Raw genomic sequence first — 23,267 nt, forward strand, 5'->3', positions numbered from 1 at the left:
CTAAATTTATAGTTTTAGAATACCTGGATATTCAAGCAAACTGCACGAGGCAAATGACTGTATTTCACCTGACCTCCTCTGTATAGCATTTGATCTTGCAAAATGTTGAAAGTCTCTGCATTGATAAGTCTTGTATTTTGCAGGTTAATGTTGACACCAGCTAAACCTTGACATGGTACTTCAAGTTTGCTGCTTGTAACACGTTTTAAGATGTTGGACTTGAAAAACAGGTGTATTAACCATGGCTTAGTGACATTGGCCAATTGGAGTCAGAGGTTTTGAGTTCAAATCTCAACTCAGAATCTAGAGCACAAAAATCTAGGCTGCTACTGGGAGTGCCCTGTATGGTTTGAGGAGTTTGCTTCAGAGTTTGCTGACTGACAACTTTGGATATAAAAGATCCCCTGGCGCTATTCCAAAGAAGATCAGGGATTATCCCCAGTGGCGGTATTTATCCCTTAATCAAAATCATTTTTAAAAAAAACTTATCTGGTTGTTATTGCATTGGCGTTTGTGGGAGTAGATTGTATCCACAATTAACTGTTGTGTTTCCTACATTACAGCAGAGACTGCATTTCACATTATATTTCATTGACTCTGAAGTGCGTTAGGGTGTTCTGAGGTTGTGAAAGGCACTATGTAGATGCAGCTTTTATTGGATTATTCTTGTTTTGCTGTTCTCAGCGTACAGAGTTCAATGTGGTAACTAATGAGTTTGATAGCCAAGCACACTTGTGCCTTTTAAAAAAAACTGTAGTGCGATCAAGAGAGGCGCTTAGATTCTCACATGGCAAAAGCTGAAATGCAGATTCAATGTTTATTGTAACCTTTTGATCTTCTGATTTTTCATGATCAGTTTAATCAATCAAATTCTAATATGTGTAATAAAAGATATTGCAGTTAATATCTAATTGGTTAAGGTTGAAGTACTTGTTTTACATTTTTCTGTAGTGCTTTTAGAGTAGAGGGAAAGAGATATTTTTGCTGTAATTTTATTTCTGTCGCCCTTTTCTTTATTCATTCATGTGATGTGGACATTGCAGGCTAGGCCAGTGTTTATTGCTCATCCCTAATTGCCCAGTGCACAGTTGAGAGTCAAACACTTTGTTGTCGGTTTGAAGTCTCATATAAGCCAGATGATGGCAGATTTCCTACCCTAAATTAGTACAGAAGAGGCAATTCGAGTCTGCAATGACATATCTATACAACCCCACTTTCCTGGATGAGGCCCATGGCCTTTAACGTTGTGATATTTCAAGTGCTCATCCGTGTATATTTTAAAGGTGGTCAGGTTTTCTGCCTCTGTTACCCACCTAGGTAGTTCATTACAGATCCCTACCACTGACTGGATGAAAAAGGTTTTCCTCAAATTCCCTCTAAACTCCTGCCATTCACTTTAAAATTATGCCGCCTCATTACTGACTCTTCAGCTAACAGAAACAGATGTTTCCTGTTCACCTTGTCCGTACTTCTCATAATCTTATGCACCTCAATCAGGACCCCCTCAGCCTTCTCTGCTCTAAAGGAAACAACCCAAGCCGTAGCTAAGTGTTCTAACCCATGCAACATCCTGGTGAATCTACTCTGTACCCCCTCCAGTACAATCACATCCTTTCTATAATGTTGCCAACCAGAACTGCATGCAGTATTGCAGCTGTGGCCTAATCAAGGTTTTGTGTATATATAATGACCAATAAGAGATGCAGCTCTCACTCCTGTGGTATGCCACTGGACAGCAGCCTCCAGTCACAGACAGCCTTCAATCTCTGTCCTCTGTTTCCTACAGCCAAACCAATATTGGGTTTATCTTGCCAAGTTACCCTGGATCCCATGTGCTTTTACCTTATTAGTGACATTAGTGAACTAGATGATAATGATCACCATTAGACTGGCTATTTATTTCAGTTTTTTATTAATTGTATTCAAATCTCACCATCTGTTATGGTATGATTCAAGCTCCCTGTTCTCAGAACATTAACCTGGGGTTCTGGATTACCAATCCAGTGATACTACCACTGTTCTACCACCTCCCAAATATTTTCAGGTTTTGAAAGCAGCTAGATATGATGCACTGAAGTAACAGACAAATATATTTTCCTTAACTAGCCACTCTTTGTCTAAGCCAATCTGATAGGCAATTCAAATATCAGATCCATCATGGCTATGTCTGAACTTTCATTTGCTCACTATTTCTACTAATAAGCTTCTGGTCACTAGATTGTGATTAACTGCTGAAACTTCTGTCTGTTTTTTTTCTCCTCCAAGCAATGGGGTGCTAATGCCAAAGTAACGTGAGGGAGACTAGAGGAAAATGTAAATATTTAGCAATTTAAGCCCTGAACTTTCAATACATAGCATATTCTAATGCCTGCATGTTTAGTGCAAGCAAATGTTTGTGGAAACCTCTCTGGGCGTGCCTTTGTGAGTATGCAGATTATTTTCCATATTCGATAATGATTGAATAATATTTCTTCAAGTGTGCATCTACCAGTACAATGTTTCACTTAGATCGTTGACAACTAATGTGTCGTATTGCAGTACATGTGCTGACTGTGTATTTTAAATATTCTTTGCAAGTAGCTTCTACAACTATGAAAATATTTAATATATATCAACTTGTTAAAGCATTTTCTTGAATGTTTTCCAGCCCTTCTGGGAAGTTGTCGGAAATGTCTATGGTCCTGTTTGCTTCTGTTGTGCGTGTCAGAGATGGCCTCCCGCTTTCTGCTTCCACAGATTTTGAACACAATAAAGGAGTACAGGAAGTCAAGAAGCACCTCAAAGTGCTGTCCAAAAAACTAAACCATCTGCCTGACCGATGCACCCTGAAAAGTGCACAGTACAATATACAGTAAGTCCTTGTTAACTGTTTCCCTTTTGCTTTTGAAGGAAAGGAAGCAATTGCATTTTTATCATGTGATTTGTGTGCTTAAGCACCTTGGAACCAATGCATTGCCTCTACAATAAAGTTGGATTTGGTATGGAGTAAAGTGTTAACCTGACATAAATACAAGAAATGTTGCAGAAATGCAGCAGGTTTGGCAGCATGCCAAGAGAAAGAAAAAGAGTTAATGCAATGGAAGACGTCTAATTTTTATGTATGTATAAATATAGTTTTGGAGTTGGACTTCAAAATATCAGCATATGGCATTACTAACATTTTTGAATGGTTTGAAAAAAATGGGGCAGACTGTTTTTTCCAGAACATTGCTAATGTGGTGCTGTTGTTTCAGAAAGGCTGTAAGGAAAAGCCTAGGAACTATAGAGTCATAGAGTCCTACACGTGGACATGGGTCCTTTGGCCCAGACTGGTCCATGCCGACCAGAATGTCCATCCACTAACCCCTTTTTCCTGCACTTGACCCATTTCCTTCTAAACCTTTCCTACCTGTGTATTTGTCAAAATGCCTTTCAAATGTTGTGAATGTACCCACCTCAACCACTTTCGTTGGTAGCTCATTCCATATGCGTACCACCCTCTGTGTGTAAAAAAAAAAGTTGCCCCTCAGGTTCCCTTTGATTCTTTCCCCTCTAACCTTAAAATGATGCCCTCTAATCCTGGATTCCCTAACCCTGAGAAAAAGACTGAGTGCATTCACCCTATCCATGCCTCTCATGATCTTCTAAACTTCTATAAGATTCCCCCCTCAGCCTCCAATGTTCTAAAGAAAAAAAATCTCTAGCTTGTCCAACCTCCCCGTATAACTAAGACCATTGAGTCCTGAGAACATCCCTGTAAATTTCTTCTGCACTCTTTCCACTTTAATAACATCCTTCCTATAGCAAGATGACCAAAATTGAATGCAATACTCCAAGTGTGGCCTCACCAATGTCCTGTATAACTACAACATAACTTCCCAACTTCTATACTCAGTGCTCTGACTGATGAAGACCAGTGTGCTAAAAGCCTTCTTCACTGCCCTGTCTACCTGTGACTCCACTTAAAGAGGACAGTGCACCTGAACTCCAAGGTCCTTCTGTTCCAAAACACTCCTTAAGGCCCTACCATTCACCATGAAACTCCTACCTTGATTTGATTTTGCAAAATGCAAGACCTCACACTTATCTATATTAAACTCCATTTGCCATTTCTCGGCCCACACCCCAAGCTGATTAAGGTCCTGCTGCAATTTCTGATAACCTTCCTCACTGCCCATGATACTACCTATTTCAGTATCATCAACAAACTTACTAATCATGCCTTGTACATTCCCATCTAAATCATGGATATAGATAACAAATGGTAATGAGCCCCTGAGGCACTCCACTCGTCATAGACCCCGAGTCTGACAAGTATCCTTCCACTATTACCCTCTGCTTCCTTACCTCAAGCCAATCGTGACTCCAGTTTGCTGCCTCCCCCTGGATTCCATGCAATCGTACCTTCCAGAGCAGCCTACTGTGTGGAACCTTACCAAAGGCCTTACTGACATCCATGTAGACTTCGTCTACCGCCCTGCCCTTGTCAACCTTCCTGATCACTTCATCAAAGAACTCTAACAAATTTGTGAGGCATGATCTCCCACACAAAAAGCCATGCTGACTACTCCTAATCAAACCCTGTCTTTCCAAATGCTTGCATATCTTATCTCAGAATCTTCTCAAGTAACTTACCACCACAAATGTTAAGCTTACTGGTCTATAGTTCCCAGGATTTTCTTTACAGCCCTCCTTAAATGAGGGCACAACATTCGCTACTCTCCAGTCTTTTGGGTCCTTACCCGTGGCCAGTGGTGATACAAAACACCTCCATTCGCCATGACCAGGGCCTCCAAGCCCTCCGTTTTTCCCTCTCCAGACGTCCCCAACAGTACCCTTCCACTGACACTCTCATTCGTTTGGCCGAACTGGTCCTCACCCTTAACAATTTCTCCTTTGAATCCTCCCACTTCCTCCAGACCAAAGGCGTAGCCATGGGCATATGTATGGGCCCCAGCTATGCCTGTCTCTTTGTTGGCTATGTAGAACAGTTGATCTTCCGTAATTACACCGGCACCACTCCCCACCTCTTCCTCCGCTACATTGATGACTGCATTGGCGCCACCTCGTGCTCCTGCGAGGAGGTTGAGCAATTCATCAACTTCACCAACACATTCCACCCTGACCTTAAATTTACCTGGACTATCTCTGACACCTCGCTCCCCTTCCTGGGCCTCTCCATCTCCATTAGTGACGACCGACTTGACACTGACATTTTTTACAAACCCACTGACTCCCACAGCTACCTGGATTACACCTCTTCCCACCCTATCTCTTGCAAAAATGCCATCCCGTATTCCCAATTTCTCCGCCTCCGCCGTATCTGCTCCCAGGAGGACCAGTTCCACCATAGGACACACCAGATGGCCTCCTTCTTTAGAGACCGCAATTTCCCTTCCCACGTGGTTAAAGATGCCCTCCAACGCATCTCGTCCACATCCCGCACCTCCGCCCTCAGACCCCACCCCTCCAACCGTAACAAGGACAGAACGCCCCTGGTGCTCACCTTCCACCCTACAAACCTTCGCATCAACCAAATCATCCACCGACATTTCCGCCACCTCCAAAAAGACCCCACCACCAGGGATATATTTCCCTCCCCACCCCTTTCCGCCTTCCGCAAAGACCGTTCCCTCCGTGACTACCTGGTCAGGTCCACACCCCCCTACGACCCACCCTCCCATTCTGGCACTTTCCCCTGCCACCGCAGGAAGTGTAAAACCTGTGCCCACACCTCCTCCCTCACCTCTATCCAAGGTCCTAAAGGAGCCTTCCACATCCACCAAAGTTTCACCTGCACATCCACCAATATCATTTATTGTATCCGTTGCTCCCGATGTGGTCTCCTCTACATTGGGGAGACTGGGCGCCTCCTAGCAGAGCGCTTTAGGGAACATCTCCGAGACACCCGCACCAATCAACCAAACCGCCCCGTGGCCCAACATTTCAACTCCCCCTCCCACTCTGCCGAGGACATGGAGGTCCTGGGCCTCCTTCACCGCCGCTCCCTCACCACCAGACGCCTGGAGGAAGAACGCCTCATCTTCCGCCTCGGAATACCTCAACCCCAGGGCATCAATGTGGACTTCAACAGCTTCCTCATTTCCCCTTCCCCCACCTCATCCTAGTTTCAAACTTCCAGCTCAGTTACTGTCTCCTTGACTTGTCCGACCTGCCTATCTTCTTTTCCACCTATCCTATCCACTCCACCCTCTCCTCCTTGACCTATCACCTTCATCTCCTCCCCCACTCACCCATTGTACTCTATGCTACTCTCTCCCCACCCCACCCTCCTCTAGCTTATCTCTCCATGCTTCAGGCTCACTGCCTTTATTCCTGATGAAGGGCTTTTGCCCGAAACGTCGATTTCGCTGCTCGTTGGATGCTGCCTGAACTGCTGTGCTCTTCCAGCACCACTAATCCAGTATTTGGTTTTCAGCATCTGCAGTCATTGTTTTTACCATACAAAACTATCAGCCAGGACACCCATAATTTATTCTCTGGCTTCTTGCAGTGTCCTTGGATGTATGTGGTCAGGATCAGGAGATTTATCTACCTTCAAACTTTCTAATATATCCAAAACACCTCCACTGTGATATGAACTGTCCCCAAGACATGACCACTAACTTCCCCCAAGTTCCTAAGTCTCCGTGTCTTTCTCCACAGTAAACAGGGAAGAAATATTCATTGATGATCCTCCCCATTTCCTGCAGTTCTACACATATATGTCCAGTTTGGCCCTTGAGGGGTCCTATTCTCTATCTAGTTATTCTTTTTTCCTTTTAATATACTTAAGGAACCTCTTTGGATTCACCCTAATCTTCTCAGCCCAGACTGTCTCAGGCCTGCTTTTTGACCTCCTGTTTTCCTTCTTTAATAAACTCCTGTAATTCCTCTTTACCTCTAGGGATTCCCTTGATTTCAGCTGCCTGTACCTGAACCATACCTCCTATTTTCTGGTCAAAGCCTCACTATTTCTTGTCATCCAGGATTCTCAATTTATGTCAACCTTGCTTTTCACACTCGCAGGAAGATATAGACCTTGAACTCTAGATATCTCACTTTTAAAGGCTTCCCATTTGCTGGATGTCCCTTTGCCTGCAAACAAACTAAGCCCTGCAAGCTCCTGTCGAATTCTATCAAAATTTGTCTTCCCCCAATTTAGCACTTGAATCTATGGATCAGTTTTGTCCCTCTCCATAACTTTTAAAATTAATAGAACTATGGTCACTGGTCCCAAAATGTTACCCCACTGTCACCTGTCCTGCCCTATTTCCCAAGAGTAGGTTGAGTTTTGCCCCTTTGTGAGTAGGAACCTCAATATACTGCTTGAGGGAACTTCCCTGCTCTGGCAGTCCCACTCTATGATAGGAAAATTAAAAGCGCCTACTATGAGAGCCCTACTGCCCTGCAAATCTCCCCAATCTCCCTGCACATTTTTTCCTGTAATTCCCGTTGACTATTTGGGGGCCTATAATATAACTGCAATAACGTCACCATCCCTTTCTTATTTCTTAGCTCCACCCACAAAGCCTCACTGGATGAACCTTCAGTTATTTCATCTGATTACTGCTGTGATACTCGCCTTAATCAAAAATGCAACTCTCCCTCCCCTCCCTCCACCATCTCTGTCCCACCTAAAGCATATGTACCCTGGCACATTAAGCTGCCAGTCCTGACCCTCCCTTAGCCATGTTTCTGTAATGGCTATCTAGTTTAAACCCTTCCTAGTAGCACTAACAAACCTCGCTGCCAACATAGTGGTCCTGCTCCAGTTCAGATGCAACCCATCCCTCTATAGATTGGTGAGCTTTATGTTAATGGTTGTAAGTTATTAGAGGGGATTCTGAGAACTGGATTTCCAGAATTTGGAAAGGCAAGGACTGATTAGGGCTAGTCAACATGGATTTGGGCATGGGAAATTGTGTATCAGTAACTTGACTGAGTTTTTGAAGAGGTGATAAAGAAGTTTGTTGAAGGCAGAGCAGTAGACCTGGTCTACATAGACTTCAGCAAAGCATTCAACAAGGGTTTGCATAGTAGGCTGTTGAGTAAGCTTACATCACATGGGATCCAGAGGGATTTAGCCAATTGGATACAAAATTGGCTTGAAGGTAGGAAATGTGTCAGAGGGTTGTTTTTAGGACAAGAGACCTGTGATCAGCGGTGTGCCACGAGGATTGGTACAGGGTCCACTGCTTTTCGTCATCTATATAAATGATTTGGTTGTGAATATAGCACATATGATTAGTAAGTTTACAAATAACACCAGATTAGGTGGTGCAGTGGACAGTGAAGAAGATTATTGCAGAATATGATGGGACCTTGATCAGGTGGGCCAAGGAGTGGCAGATAGAGTTTAATTTATTTAAATGTCAGGTGTTGCATTTTGGCAAGGCAAACCAGGGCAGTACTTATACAGTTAATGGTTGCCAAATAAAGAGACTTAGGGGTGCAGGTGCACACTTCCTTGAATGTGGAATCACAAGTAGACAGGGTGAAGAAGGCGCTTGATACTTCTGTCTTCATTGGTCAGAACATTGAGTATAGAAGTTGGGATGTCATATTGCGGCTTTGCGGGACAATGGTGGGGGGTGGGGGAGGGGGGGAAGGGAAGACTCCAAAACTAGCAGGCATTGGTTTAAGGTGAGGAGCAAAAGTTAAAAGACACCTGAGGGGTAACTTTTTCATGAAGGGAATGCATGTATGCAATGAGCTACCAAAGGAATTGGTGGAGGCTGGTACAATTACCACATCTAAAAGGCATCTGGATGGGTATATGAATAGGAAGGGTTAGAGGGATATGGGCTAAATACTGGCAAATGGACCTATGTCATATTGGGATGTCTGGTTAACATGGACGAGTTGGACCCAAGGTTGTGTTTCCGTGCCAAATGACTCTATAGTACAATAGATGTTAGAGAGCAAGGAACCCCTGGGGTGTTATAGAAAATAATTTTTACTGTGGCTTATGATAGGTGGGGTCAACATTGAAGACCATTAATTTCTTTTTGATTCTGGGTAATCAAGGATTCATCTCAGCTTAGAAAACCTGAAGATGGAAAACTCTTAAGGCAAGTCATAGGAGACCTAAATGGAGTCAGGAGAAAATGTAGTAGATTTTATAGAAAGGAGCATAGGACAATTCGGGAAAAACACAGTTACTTCAGTAGAAAAGTTTGGTTTGTGATGTTTACAAATAAAGAGTGCAGAGTTAGAAATCTGAGGTGATTAAAAGCTGAGAAAGACTAAACTGATCGTTTTGATAGTATTCATGGAAGAACATGTTCACAGGAAAGGAACGGAGAAGAATCGGTTAAATTGCATTGAAAGCTTTTTTTTCCATTTGTGGAATATGGTGTCATGAACTAGGCTGGCATTTATTGCCTATCCCTAGTTACCCAGAGAGCAGTTAGGATCAATTATTTGTTGGTTTGGTATCACTTAGACACCATACTAGACCAGACAAGGATGGTAGGTAGGCAGTGGCCTAGTGGTATTATTGCTGGACTGTGAATCCAGAAACCTAGGTAGTGTCCTGGGGACTCAGGTTCGAATCCTGCCATGGCAGACGGTGGAATTTGAATTCAGTAAAATCTGGAAGTAAGAGTCTAATGATGACTGTGAATCTATTGTTGATTGCTAGAAAAACCCATCTGGTTCACTGATGAACTTTAGGGAAGGAATCTGCTGTCCTTGCCTGGACTGTCCTACATATGACTCCAAACCCACAGCAATGTGGTTGATTCTTAACTGCCCTCTGGACAATTAGGGATGGGCAATAAATACTGGTATGGTCAGCGACGCCCTTTTCCCATGAATGAATCAATTTTTAAAAAGTTTCATTCCCTCAAGGACATGAGTGAACAAGATGGGATTATTTTATTCAAAAACTGACAATGGTTATATTGTTTCCACTAGGCCAAGTTATTTTTTTATTGCAGATTTTTATTGGATTCAAATTTCTCCATCTGCCATGGTAAGATTTGAGCCCATAATCCTGAGAATATCACCTTGGGGTTCTGGATTACTCATCCAGTCTCATTACCAATTTCTAATGGATAGTGTTGAGAAACAGGATAAGACTTTTTATTATGTGTTCAAACTGTGTGCTATATTTAGATGGTTTGTTTTTTTTTCCCTTTTGTGTAATAAACCTGTGTCATGAAATAAAGTCTGCAGCCTTGTGTGACTGTTTCAATACATGACCCACTGCATTAACTAAAATTAGAAAAAAGTATAGATCCATCAAGTCCGATTTAATTCTGGGACCTGGCATGCCTACTGCTAAAAACTGGGGCCGTTTCAAACTCCACATTACACTTGTTCACAGATCAAAATTTGATATCTAGATTTGACAGAACTGACTCGAGTGAAGAATGTTGACCAGGATGCTCCAGAACTTCGTGCTCTTTTTCACATAATGTCACATGGATTCTTTACATTCACCTCAACGAGACTAGGTTTAACGTTTTATCTTTTTTAGATTAGATTAGATTACTTACAGTGTGGAAACAGGCCCTTCGGCCTAACAAGTCCACACCGCCCCGCCGAAGCGTAACCCACCCATACCCCTACCCCTACCCCTACATCTACATCTACCCCTTTCCTAACACTACGGGCAATTTAACATGGCCAATTCACCTGACCTGCACATCTTTGGACTGTGGGAGGAAACCGGAGCACCCGGAGGAAACCCACGCAGACACTGGGAGAATGTGCAAACTCCACACAGTCAGTCGCCTGAGGTGGGAATTGAACCCGGGTCTCTGACGCTGTGAGGCAGGAGTGCTAACCACTGTGCCACCGTGCCGCCCTTAATAGCAGTATCTGTGAACATTGCATCTTTCCCTGTGTAACTGCATTGAGCGTATCTGCGCTTATCACAAAACTGTACGCCGTAAGGATACGATGTGAGCTAGCAGTTTAGGGAGATATTATTGTTAGGGGGAGTTTCTAGGCCCTCAATGAAAATAGAAAATGAGTGACTCGGTGTGATGGCGAGGAAACGTTTGAGGGACAAAATTGAGTTTATGTTTGAGTGACGCAAGCATAAAGCTGTCATTCATTATAAATGTCGAGAGCCTAAGGGAGGTCGCCAGCTGAAATTATAGGCTCACAAGCTCTAAGTAAGCGATGATCAAGCCCTTCTTGCTCCTCGGGCTTAGAAATCTTCTCTTTTTCATTCCGCTCTCCAGCTTACTGTGAGTGTGCGGCAATTTTCAAGCCTCAAAATCGGATCACAGTGAGAAAAGGTTTGGGAAGCACTAATATGCATTCTACCGATGAAACTATTCTTATTTCTCTTGCCTGCACTCTTGGTTGCATTATTTCAACATTTGTTTGGCTCCATGCAAATAAAGTAATCGTGAGTTTTGCGGATTGAGACCTGGATGAGAGATGTTATTGCATGTTGAACAAATGTGGAAACTTAAATGCAGAATAATGTCTTGCTCAAAGCACTTTTGTTCAAACTTGTAAGCAGGTCAATGTCAGCGTAAAGATCAACTGTTTCTGTAGCACATAGATTAGTCACTGCAATGTGTACATTGAATTAAAGAATAGTTGGTGGAGAATTGGCGGTATGCATGTGGTTGGCTTGGGCTTGTGCATTGTACTGGTTGAAACTTGCCTTAAAATGAAAGAAGTGCAAAAAGCCAGCTTTACTATTATTCCAGAGGTCTTTGACTCCCAGACCACATTTGCCTGTTTCATTAATTATCTAAAATGTCACCATGTTTCTGCAGTTCCCACCACAATCTGAGGTCAGCCCCACTGATGTGCTGTAACCTAGCAAAAGAGGTCATTCAGCAAAGTCATAAGAGGTGATGACTGACGCTCTTTAATTCAAAATTAATGATCTTGTTGAAAACATGAAATGCAGTGACATAAATTTCTCTTCTTCTCTACTGTAAGCTGATGGTTTTAAAGTAAATTTGTTTTTCTTCTCCTCCTCCAGTGAAGGTGTCTAAGTGTATTTGCCCTGATTACACAACAGTGACATTGAATCCAGCTGTAGTTTTCGTATATTACAGCCTTCTAAAAAAATGTTTAGGGAAATAAATAAGCTCAACATTTAGAACAAAGAACAAAGAAAATTTACAGCCCAGGAACAGGCCCTCCAAGCCTGAGCCGATCCAAATCTACTGTCTAAACCTGTTGCCCAATTCCTAAGCATCTGTATCCCTTTGTTCCCCACTTCCTCATTCATCTGTCCAGACGCATCTTAAATGAATCTACCATTCCTGCCTCTACCAGCTCTGCTGGCAACGCGCTCCAGGCACGCACCACCCTCTGTGTGAAGTACTTGCCGCGCGTATTCCCCTTAAACTTTTCACCTCTCAACTTGAAAGCGTGACCTCTCGTTATTGAATCCTTCACCCTGGGAAAAAGTTTATCTCTATCTACCCTGTCTATACCCTTCATGAGTTTGTAAACCTCAATCAGGTCCACCCTCAATCTCCTTTTTTCTAATGAAAACAAACCTAACCTACTCAATCTCTCTTCATAGCTAGCACCTTCCATACCAGGCAACATCCTCGTAAACCTTCTCTGCACCCTCTCCAAAGCATCCACATCCTTTTGGTAATGTGGCAACCAGAGCGAGTTTAGAAGCTAGTTTGTTCAATGTCTGCAGTGGGAGGCCTTTGGAATCAATCTGGAAAAGAAATAATTCCCATTTGGAAAAATGTGGCTAATAAATCAACATTAGCGCAAGATTTGTTAAAACCGCACCAAATTTGACTAACTCAGTTGAGTTCTTTGAAATAAGTGAGACACTTGATGGGTATATAAACTTTAACAAAACATTTGACATAATAGAAGAGAGAGAAGACAGTGACTAATGGTAAATGATTGCTTTTTCAGACTGGAGGGAAGTCGAAAGTGATGTTCCCAGTTGGTGAAAAATGTCCACATTACAGAGGAGGAAGTGCTGAATGTCTTGAAACGCATAAAGTGGATAAATCCCCAGGACCTGATCAGGTGTACCTTAGAACTCTGTAGGAAGCTAGGGAAGTGATTGCTGGGCCTCTTGCTGAGGTATTTGTATCATCGATAATCACACATGAGGTGCTGGAAGACTGGAGGTTGGCTAACATAGTACCACTATTTAAGAAAGATGGTAAGGACAAGCCAGAGAACTATAGATCAGTGAGCCTGACGTCGGTGGTGGGCAAGTTGGAATCCTGAGGGACAGGATGTATGTGTATTTGGAAAGGCAGGGACTGATTAGGGATAGTCAACATGGCTTTGTGCATGGGAAATCATGTCTCGTGAACTTGATTGAATTTTTTAAAGAAGTAACAAAGAGGATTGATGAGCGCAGAGCATTGGTTGTGATCTACAAGGACTTTAGTAAGGTATTCGACAAAGTTCCCATGGGAGACTGGTTAGCAAGGTTAGATCTCATGGAATGCAGGGAGAACTAGTCATTTGGATACAGAACTGGCTCAAAGGTAGAGGGCAGAGGGTGGTGGTGGTGGGTTGCTTTTCAGACTGGAGGCCTGTGACTAGTGTAGAGTGCCCACAAAGATCGATGCTGGGTCTGCTACTTTTTTTTTAGATTAGATTACTTACAGTGTGGAAACAGGCCCTTCGGCCCAACAAGTCCACACCGCCCCGCCGAAGCGTAACCCACCCATACCCCTACATACCCACCCATACCCCTACATCTACATCTACCCCTTTCCTAACACTACAGGCAATTTAGCATGACCAATTCACCTAACCTGCACATCTTTGGACTGTGGGAGGAAACCGGAGCACCCGGAGGAAACCCACGCAGACACGGGGAGAACGTGCAAACTCCACACAGTCAGTCGCCTGAGGCGGGAATTGAACCCGGGTCTCCGGCGCTGTGAGGCAGCAGTGCTAACCACCGTGCCACCGTCACTTATATAAATGATTTGGATGTGAGCGTAAGAGGTATAGATAGTAAGTTTGCAGATGACACCAAAATTGGAGGTATAGTGGACAGTGAAGAGGGTTACCTCCGATTACAACGGGATCTTGATCAGATGGGCCAATGGGCTGAGGAGTGGCAGATGGAGTTTAATTCAAATAAATGCGAGGTGCTGCGTTTTGGAAAGGCAAATCAGGGCAGGACTTGTACGCTTAATGGTAAGGTCCTAGGCAGTGTTGCTGAACAAAGAGACCTTGGAGTGCAGGTGCATAGCTCCTTAAAAGTAGAGTCACAGGTGGATGGGATAGTGAAGGCGGCGTTTGGTATGCTTTTCTTTATTGGTCAGAGTGTTGAGTACAGGAGTTGGGAGGTCATGTTGCAGCTGTACAGGACATTGGTTAGGCCACTGTTGGAATATTGCGTGCAATTCTGGTCTCCTTCCTATCGGAAGGATGTTGTGAAACTTGAAAGAGTTCACAAAAGATTGACAAGGATATTGCCAGGGTGGGTGATTTGAGCTATAGGGAGAAGTTGAATAAGCTGGGGATCAAAGGCTGAGGGGTGACCTTTATAGAGGTTTATTAAATCATGAGGGGCATGGAGAGGGTAAATCGGCAGTCTTTTCCCGAGGGTGGGGGAGCCCAAAACTAGAGGGCTTAGGTTTAGGGTGAGAGGGGAAAGATATAAAAGAGACTTACGGGGCAGCCTTTTCACGCAGAGGGTGGTACATGTATGGAATGAGCTGCCAGGGGAAGTGGTGGAAGCTGTTACAATTGCTATATTTAAGAGGCATTTGGATGGGTATATGAATAGGAAGGGTTTGGAGGGATACGGGCTGGGTGCTGGCAGGTGGGAATAGGTTGGGTTGGAATATCTGGTAGGCATGGACGGGTTGGACCGAAGGGTCTGTTTCCATGTTGCACATCTCTATGACTCTATGCCTCTAATTGTTTATAATTTTAAAGTTCACACCTGACTCAAATCTAAAAAATTTGGTAAATATTGAGGAGAATAATAGCAGATTTTAGTGGAACATAGACCAGTGAAATTGGAAGCCAGTGGCAGCAGTATGAAACATTACATATTGGTATGAAAACTGAGAGAGACTGCAAAGACAATTTCAAAGTGGGTGTAGAAGCAGATAGGCATGAACATGTATGTTCACATTTTTTTTCAAGATATAAGGTAATGGATTCCTTTACGTTAATAGATAGAAGGTGCAAAGAATAAAATCTTCATAGACACTGCTCATGCCTCAGTTGAAACATTTCTTTGCTGTGACTCTGTGCTAACTTAGAACCCTTTCATGTGGCCAAATAAGGCTTTTATTCCGTGTGTGGCTGAATTTGAGACCGGACTGTAGAGGAGAAAGGGTAGTCTGTGCTTCCCAGTTTCTATTATGTCACTGCCCCAGGAATCCTGAACCCCAGAATACTTTTCGATTGACATGGATTCGAATCCCACTATGGCAGATAGTGAAATTTAAATCCAATTTTTAAAAATCTGGAATTAAAAGCTACTCTAATGGTGACCATGTAACCATTGTTGATTGTCATTATCAATCCATCGAATTAATTGCTGTCCTTTGAGGAAGGGCATCTGCAATTCCTTACCTGGCCTACAGAACACTCCAGATCCACAGTAGTGTTGTTGATGCTTAACTATCCTCTGAAATAGCTGAGGAAGCCACTCAGTTCAAGGGATTAGGGATGGGCAATATATACTGACCGAGACACTGACTCCTGCATGCAGTGAATAAAATATTTTTCCAACATCCTAAGATAACATCAGAATGAAAGTAAGGGTTGTGTTTTTAAAGTTCTTACGATTGTCATTATTGTTTTAACAAAATACATCTGTTTCCATGGTTGGTTTGATAAACTCTGAAGAATCATCTAGACTCAAAACATTAGCTTGCTTTCTCTTTCTGTCCATCTATGCTGCCTGACCCTCTGTTTTTATATCTTTCTGGAATGTGGACATCACTGGTTAGGCCAGTATTTATTCCTTGCCCCTAATTGCCTTGGAGAAGATGGTGATTTGGGGAACACAGAGTGAGGTTGGGAAGAGAATTGCAAGATATTGACCCAGAAACAGTGAAGGAATGCTGATATAGTTCCAAGTCAGGATGGGGATTTTGCAGCTGGTGCTGTTCCCATGATTCTGCTGTCCTTGTCCTTCCAGCTGTGTTAGCACCTTCCAAACCTGCAAACTATCAGAGAAGCTTTACTATTGTGCATCTTGTAGATGGCACATACTGTTTCCATCATGCATTAAGGATGTAGGGAGTGAATGTTGCGATATGGGCTGCCAGTGAGGAGGTGATGTCCTCCTGGTATTATCACAAAACTATTAATCCAGAAACTCAATTAAAATTCCAGGGACTTGGGATTGAATCTCACTATTATGCAGATATTGGAATTTGGATTCAGTTCAAACAAATCTGGAATGAAGACCGTGAAACCATTGCTGATTATCACAATAATCCCATCTAGCTCACTAATGCAATTCAGGGAAGGAAATCTGCCCTCCTCACTTGGTCTGACCTAAATGTGACTCCAGACCTACAACAATGTGGTTGACTGTCAACTGTCCACTGAAATGGCTTAGCAGTTCAAGAGCAGCTAGGGAGCAGGCAATAATGCCTACCAGCCAGCAAAGCCCACATCCCACAAATGAATTTTTAAAAAGTCAAGCTGGCTGCTTTCTCCTGCCTGTGTCTGTATCTTGAGTGTACTTGACGTTGACTTATCCAAACAACTGGGCAGTATTCCAGCACACTTCTGACTTGTGCCTTGTGGCTAATGCATAGGCAGTGTGAAGACAGGACGCAAGTTACTCACTACAGAATTCTAACCTCTGACATGGTTTAGTAGCTACAGTTTTTGTATGGCTGGTCCAACTCAGTTTCTGCTCAGCCGTAGCTCCAGGATGATGATAATGGACAATTCACTGATGATATTAGGAACAGAGCAGACCATTCAGCCCGTTGCATCTCCTCTGCCGTGTAATATAATCATGTTTGGTCAAACACTTCAGTGCCTTTTAGCCACATCATCAATGGCATAAAGGGTTATGGAGATAATGAAACAAAGATTAACGTCTATACTCAAAAAATTGAGCTTCCACAGTCCTCTAGGGTAGAGAATTCCAAGATTTCACCCCCTCTTGAGTAAAGAAAACTCCACTTGGTCCTTAGTTTGAAACAGTGCCCTCTGGTTGTAGACTCCTCTACCAGGAGAATCATTTTACCTATATCAACCCTATCTATCCCTTTAAATATTTTACAGATTTCAATGCGATCACTTCTTTTTCTTTGAAGCTCTTGAATGCAGGCACAGTTTGCGCAGTCTTCATAGATCAGTTTCCCCCATTCTGGGAACCTATGTTATTTTATGACCTGATTTGGAGGTGCCAGTGCTGGACTGCAGTGGACAAAGTTAAAACTCTCACAACACCAGGCTAAAGTCCAACAGGTCCAAATAAACCTGTTGGACTATAACCTGGCGTTGTGTGATTTTTAAACTTTGCTTTTATGACTATATATTTTGAGATAAGGAGACCAAAATTGCATAGAATACCCCAGGTGTGGTCTGTCTAAGCTGCTATACAATTGAAGCAAGACTTCTTTACTCTGCACATCTGTTCTTCCTTGCTTTAAGAGAACTACCTTGTATTGTTTGGCGTTGAGGAATCACGGCCAGAGGAATAACGGCCAGATTCCTCTTGTTTGGTGATTGTCACTGCCTAGCATTTGAGTGGTCACTTGACACTTATCACTCCAAGCATGCGTATGGTCCAGGACTTGCTGTATATGGACACAAACTGATCCAGAATGCTCCAGAAAGGCTGAGGAGTCGTAAATGTTTCCATACACTGTTCATTTATAAGTGAGTATTCATATTTCTGAGTTTATGTTGGAGGGAAAGTCATTGATGAAGCAACTGAAAATGGCTGCACTGAGGACATCATCCTGAAGAACTCCTGCAGAGGTGTCCAAAGGCCAAGATAATTGACCTATAGATAACCTTCAACCAGCAGAGAGTTTTTCCTCTGATTTGCTAAGGACTGTTGATGCCATTGTTGGTGAAATGCAGCCTTTATGTCAAAGGCAGTCACTCTCTCAGTTCTGAAGTGCAGCTTATTTATAAAATCATAGAAATGTACAGCACGGAAATAGACCCTTCGGTCCAACTTGTCCATGCTGACCAGATAGCCCAACCCAATCCGGTCCCACCTGCCAGCACCTGGCCCATATCCCTCCAAACCCTTCCTATTCATATATCCATCCAGATGCCTTTTAAATGTTCCTCTGGCAGCACATTCCATACACGTACCACCCTCTGCGTGAAGAAGCTGCCCCTCAGGTCTCTCTTATATCTTTCCCCTCTCACCCTAAACCAATGCGCTCTAGTGCTGGACACCTCAACCCCAGAAAAAAAGACTTTGTCTATTTATCCTATCCATGTCCCTCATGATTTTGTAAACCTCTATAAAGTTACCTCTCCGCCTCCGACGCTCCAGGGAAAACAATCCTAGCCTATTCGACCTCTCCCTATAGCTCATATCCTCCATTTCTGGCAACATCCTTGTAAATCTTTTCTGAACCCTTTCAAGTTTCACAATATCTTTCCGATAGGAAGGAGACCAGAATTGCACGCAATATTCCAACAGTGGCCTGTACAGCTGCAACATGATCTCCAAACTCCTGTACTCAATACTCTGACCAATAAAGGAAAGCATACCAAACGCCGCCTTCACTATCCTATCTACCTGCGACTCCACTTTCAAAGAGCTATGAACCTGTACTCTAAAGTCTCTTTGTTCAGCAACACTCCCGAGGACCTTACCATTAAGTGTATAAGTCCTGCTAAGAGTTACTTTCCCAAAATGCAGCACCTGGCATTTATCTAAATTAAACTCCATCTGCCACTTCTCAGTCCATTGGCCCATCTGATCAAGATCCTAACCTTCTTTGCAGTCCACTACACCTCCAATTTTGGTGTCATCTGCAAACTTACTAACTTATACCTCTTATGCTCACATCCAAATCATTTTTATAAATGATGATAAGTAGTGCACCCAGCACCGATCCTTGTGGTACTCCATTTGTCACACATCTCCAGTCTGAAAAGCAACCCTCCACCACTACCCTCTGTCTTCTACCTTTGAGCCTGTTTTGTATCCAAATGGCTAGTTCTCCCTACATTCCATGAGATCTAACCTTGCTAACCAGTCTCCCATGGGGAACTTTGTCGAATGTCTTACTGAAGTCCATATAGATCACATCCACAGTTCTGCCCTCATCAATCTTCTTTGTTACCTCTTCAAAAAACTCAATCAAGTTTGCGAGACATGATTTCTCATGCACAAAGCAATGTTAACTATCCCTAATCTGTCCTTGCCTTTCCAAACACATGTACATCGTATCCCTCAGGATTCCCTCCAACAACTTGCCCACCACCAACGTCAAGCTCACCGATCTATAGTTCCCTGGCTTGTCCTTTCCACCTTTCTTAAACAGTGGCACCACATTAGCCAACGTCCAGTCTTCCGGCACCTCACCCTTGACTATCGATGATACAGATATCTCAGCAAGAAGCCCAGCAATCACTTCCCTAGCTTCCCACAGAATTCTATGATACGCCTCATCAGGTCCTGGGGATTTATCCACTTTTATGTGTTTCAAGACATCCAGCACTTCCTCCTCTGTAATATGGACATTTTTCAAGATGTCACCATCTATTTCTGTATATTCTCTATCTTCCATGTCCTTTTCCACAGTAAATACTGATGCAAAATACTCGTTTAGTATCTCCCCAATAGCGAGTTTTGAGATGATTTTTAGTTCAGGTTGAGATTTTGGATGTAGGTTTGCTCGCTGAGCTTGAAGATTCATTTCCAGACGTTTCATCACCCTACTCAGTAACATCTTCAGTAGGCCTCATAGGGAACCCTTGCTTAAAATTTCCTGCTTTCTCTTTATATGTTTGGGTTTCTTTGGGTTGGTGATGTCATTTTTTGTGGTAAAGTCACTTCCTGTTCCTTTTCTCAGGGGGTGGTAGATGGGGTCTAACTCGATATGTTTGTTCATAAGTTCCGGTTAGAATGCCATGTTTCTAGGAATTCTTGTGCGTGTCTTTGTTTGGCTTGTCCGAGGATCTCCCTTATCTCCTGCGGCTCCACACAAAGGCCACCTTGCTGAACTTTGAGGGGCCCTCTTCTCTCCTTAAGGCCCTTTTGTCCTTAATGTATTTATAAAAGCTTTTTGAATTCTCCTCAACTCTATTTGCCAAAGCTATCTCATGTCCCCTTTTTACCCTCCTGCTTTCTCCTTTAAGTATACTCCTACTGCCTTTGTCGCAGTTTTGACCAAGACTATAATGAGGTCAGAAGCTGAGTGGCTGTAGTGGCTCTCAAACAGGGTATCCGTGAGCAGGCTGTTCAACTACAGGTACTGTCTAATAGCACTGTGTGATAGTCCCTTCCATAATTTTGCTGATATGCCATTATATTACATTTGGAATCAGTGCTTTTGGCCGAGACAGCATGTAATTTACTATAGAGTGAGGAGCATCTGGGAGTCAATCTTAGTTTTAACTTTTCCCTTTTAAAATTAAATGTTTGGCCGCAGTATTGCTCAGACATTGGAATTTCAACTCGTGACAGAGCAGTAGGCTCATGCCTACTAATCTGTCCCAGTCATGTCACTGACGTGGAAGTGATGACGTTTGTTTTTTGCAAGTTGGACGAGAGAGTCATTCGGTAATCCTTTTCTTGTCGACTATTTTGCATCTTCCACTGGCTGGTTCAGAATAGCTGAAAGTGTCTGAGCACATTGCCTGCTCTCCTTAATGTCCATGAGGCAGAGACACCGGGATAAAGCAGAAGCTGTATTTCCTACAAAAAAGTGTTTATTTGCCCACACTTTCACTGCTCTCCAATTTTGTCTTTTGATGTCTGTGATCAATAATGTGCTTCAATTGCTGTAGCAGCCCATTGTTACTATATGTTTTGCTGTAAATAAATCAGCAATTTTCATATTTCAACCCAACAGCCCTGTAAGACTATCCTTTAGTTCACCTATTGATGCCTGAACCTTTGCCATCCACCATGTAGCTCAGAACTTGGCCAAATATCTTTAAAAAATTAGTTTTGCAGTTTACATGATACTTTAATATTGAGGTTTGCTTCCACACAGCTTTCTTAGCACAGTATAAGATATCAGAATCCAGTTAAATCCTAGTTGGCGAATGATGTAAAAGGTTTGGAAATGGTTTAGCATAGATTTACGAGGATGTTACTGTTAGAAAGAGACAAATTTAAAATCAAGGATTTTCATTGGTACTGGGAAAGTTGAAGGATGACCTGCTATAGGCCTTCAAGATACAAAAGAATACACTGAAGTCAATGTCTAAAAACATGTTTCCATTGGTGAGACAGTGCAAGTAAGGCACACATTTTATGATCATCTCAAAGAATCCTGACTTGGAATTATACTGCTGGCTCAAATTCCTAGAACTTATTCCCAACAGCATCGTGACACTACTCTGTGGTCTGCAGCAGTTCAAGAAGGGCAGCTCACCATTACCTTTTCTGGAACATTTGGAGATGGATTGTAAAATCTGGCCTATCCAGTTAGTTGAGCTAACTGACTGGACAGCTGGTTTGCAATGTAAAGTAATGCCAACAGCATGGGTTCAATTCCTGCACCTGTTGAGGTTACCCAAGAAGGTTACCCAATTCTCTTTCTCAACCACTCCCCTTGCCTGACTAATGGTGGTTTTACCTTTGATCCATTGACCCCCTCATCCAATGAATGAATAATTTTAAAAAGGCTAGAAAAGTGAAGCACCTGAATAGAGCATAGAGTTCTTTTGAAAACCCTCAAAGTATTGTAACTTGTGCAGGAGACCTGTTCATGCTGGTGCAATCCTGCTACTGTTGTACTGCCACATTCTGTGAACCTGAGTGGTAGCTAAATTTATATACTCTGTCAAATTTGGAGTACGACTTAAAAAGTGTTTTTAAATTTTTCTATTTAATAGAGGCAAGTGCATTTAATATATTTTGAATTGTACAATAGACTAATTTTAATAATGTACATTCTGTGCTAGTATTTATGAACCGTTTTGTTACAGTACATGTTCCATTATTTTTTGTATGATATGTTAATAACTTTTTTTCTTCTCCTTAGTTTTATAAGCTCATTGGGACTGGGGTATATGATGATCTGCTCTGAGAATTATCCAAATGTCCTCGCTTTCTGTTTCTTGGATGAACTGCAACGAGAATTTATAACGTTATATGACACGATGAGGATAAATATTGCTGTCAGGCCATACTCCTTCATAGAATTTGGTGAGCTTGCATATTTCTTTTCTGTAAATTGTTATATGACAATGAAAGCAATGATAGTTTGTCTTCTAAAGTGGAAATTTATGGAGAGGAAAACATGCAAAGTATTAATTACATATTGAGAAGGGAAAAGCAGATATATTTTAAAAATTCTGTTTATTAATTTTATTACATTGAATATAAATTTTCATTTTGGTCCTGTGAATTCAGATGCATAAGTCACATCTTTCTCTTGTATAGCAATTCTGGTACAAATGAAATTATAACAAGGGGGCCAGTTGTATAATTGTCCTCAATTTGATAGATTGGTTAAACTAGAATAACGAGCAGGAAAGTTTGTGTTATCCGGCATGTGCAAGTTTTGAATCTTGGCAATAAATCAAAAATTATGCTGAGTTTTAAAAACTAGTTTAAGGGTTGTGGGTGGCACTGGCTAGCCTTCCATTTACTAACCGCGCTGCGACTAACCTTGTAAACGTGGTCATGATTTGCCGCCTGAATTTCTACAGTCCATGTGACATAGGTACACCCGATATGCAGTCAGGAAGTTCCAGAGCTTCTGTCCAGCGACATATATGGAATGGTGACATATTTCCAAGTTGGATGTTCTGTGGCTTGAAGGGGAGCTTGCAAGTGGTGGTGTTCCCATGCATCTGCTATCTTTGTCCTAGGTAATACAGGTTGTGGGTTTGGAAGGTGCTGTTGAAGGATTCTAATCATTCTGTTATTTAGGGACTGTTTACACCCAGTGCTTTGTCAATCATTTCAGACCGACAGCATCAGTATTTTGATTGGTAACTTTGCCTGTTGTATTTCTTTAATAACTGACAACATTTGACCTACTGTTGTGGTCTATGCAACATTGGTGTCAAGGGCAATAACTCTCACCTCAACTCTGGATCGAGCAGCAGCTTCCTTCCCTAAAGGAAGTTAGAGAACCAGAGTTTTTATTTTATTGACAGCAGTTTCACGGTCATCATTAAACTTTCAATTCAGATTTTATTTTAATTCAATTCAAATTCCCCAT

General features: G+C 42.5%; 1 protein-coding gene across 2 annotated transcripts in view; it reads left to right on the plus strand.

Moving 5' to 3' along the window:
• sec22a (SEC22 homolog A, vesicle trafficking protein) overlaps positions 1 to 23,267 on the plus strand; it is a 68,612-nt gene that overhangs the window by 9,179 nt on the left and 36,166 nt on the right. For both annotated transcript variants that reach the window (XM_072579923.1, XM_072579922.1), the window contains 2 exons: positions 2,648 to 2,851; positions 22,080 to 22,243. In XM_072579923.1, coding sequence (XP_072436024.1) covers positions 2,648 to 2,851; positions 22,080 to 22,243 — 368 coding nt within the window. The remainder of the gene's footprint in view (positions 1 to 2,647; positions 2,852 to 22,079; positions 22,244 to 23,267) is intronic.

The sequence above is a fragment of the Chiloscyllium punctatum genome, chromosome 10, assembly GCF_047496795.1.
Source record: "Chiloscyllium punctatum isolate Juve2018m chromosome 10, sChiPun1.3, whole genome shotgun sequence".
In the NCBI taxonomy this organism is placed as follows: domain Eukaryota; kingdom Metazoa; phylum Chordata; class Chondrichthyes; order Orectolobiformes; family Hemiscylliidae; genus Chiloscyllium; species Chiloscyllium punctatum.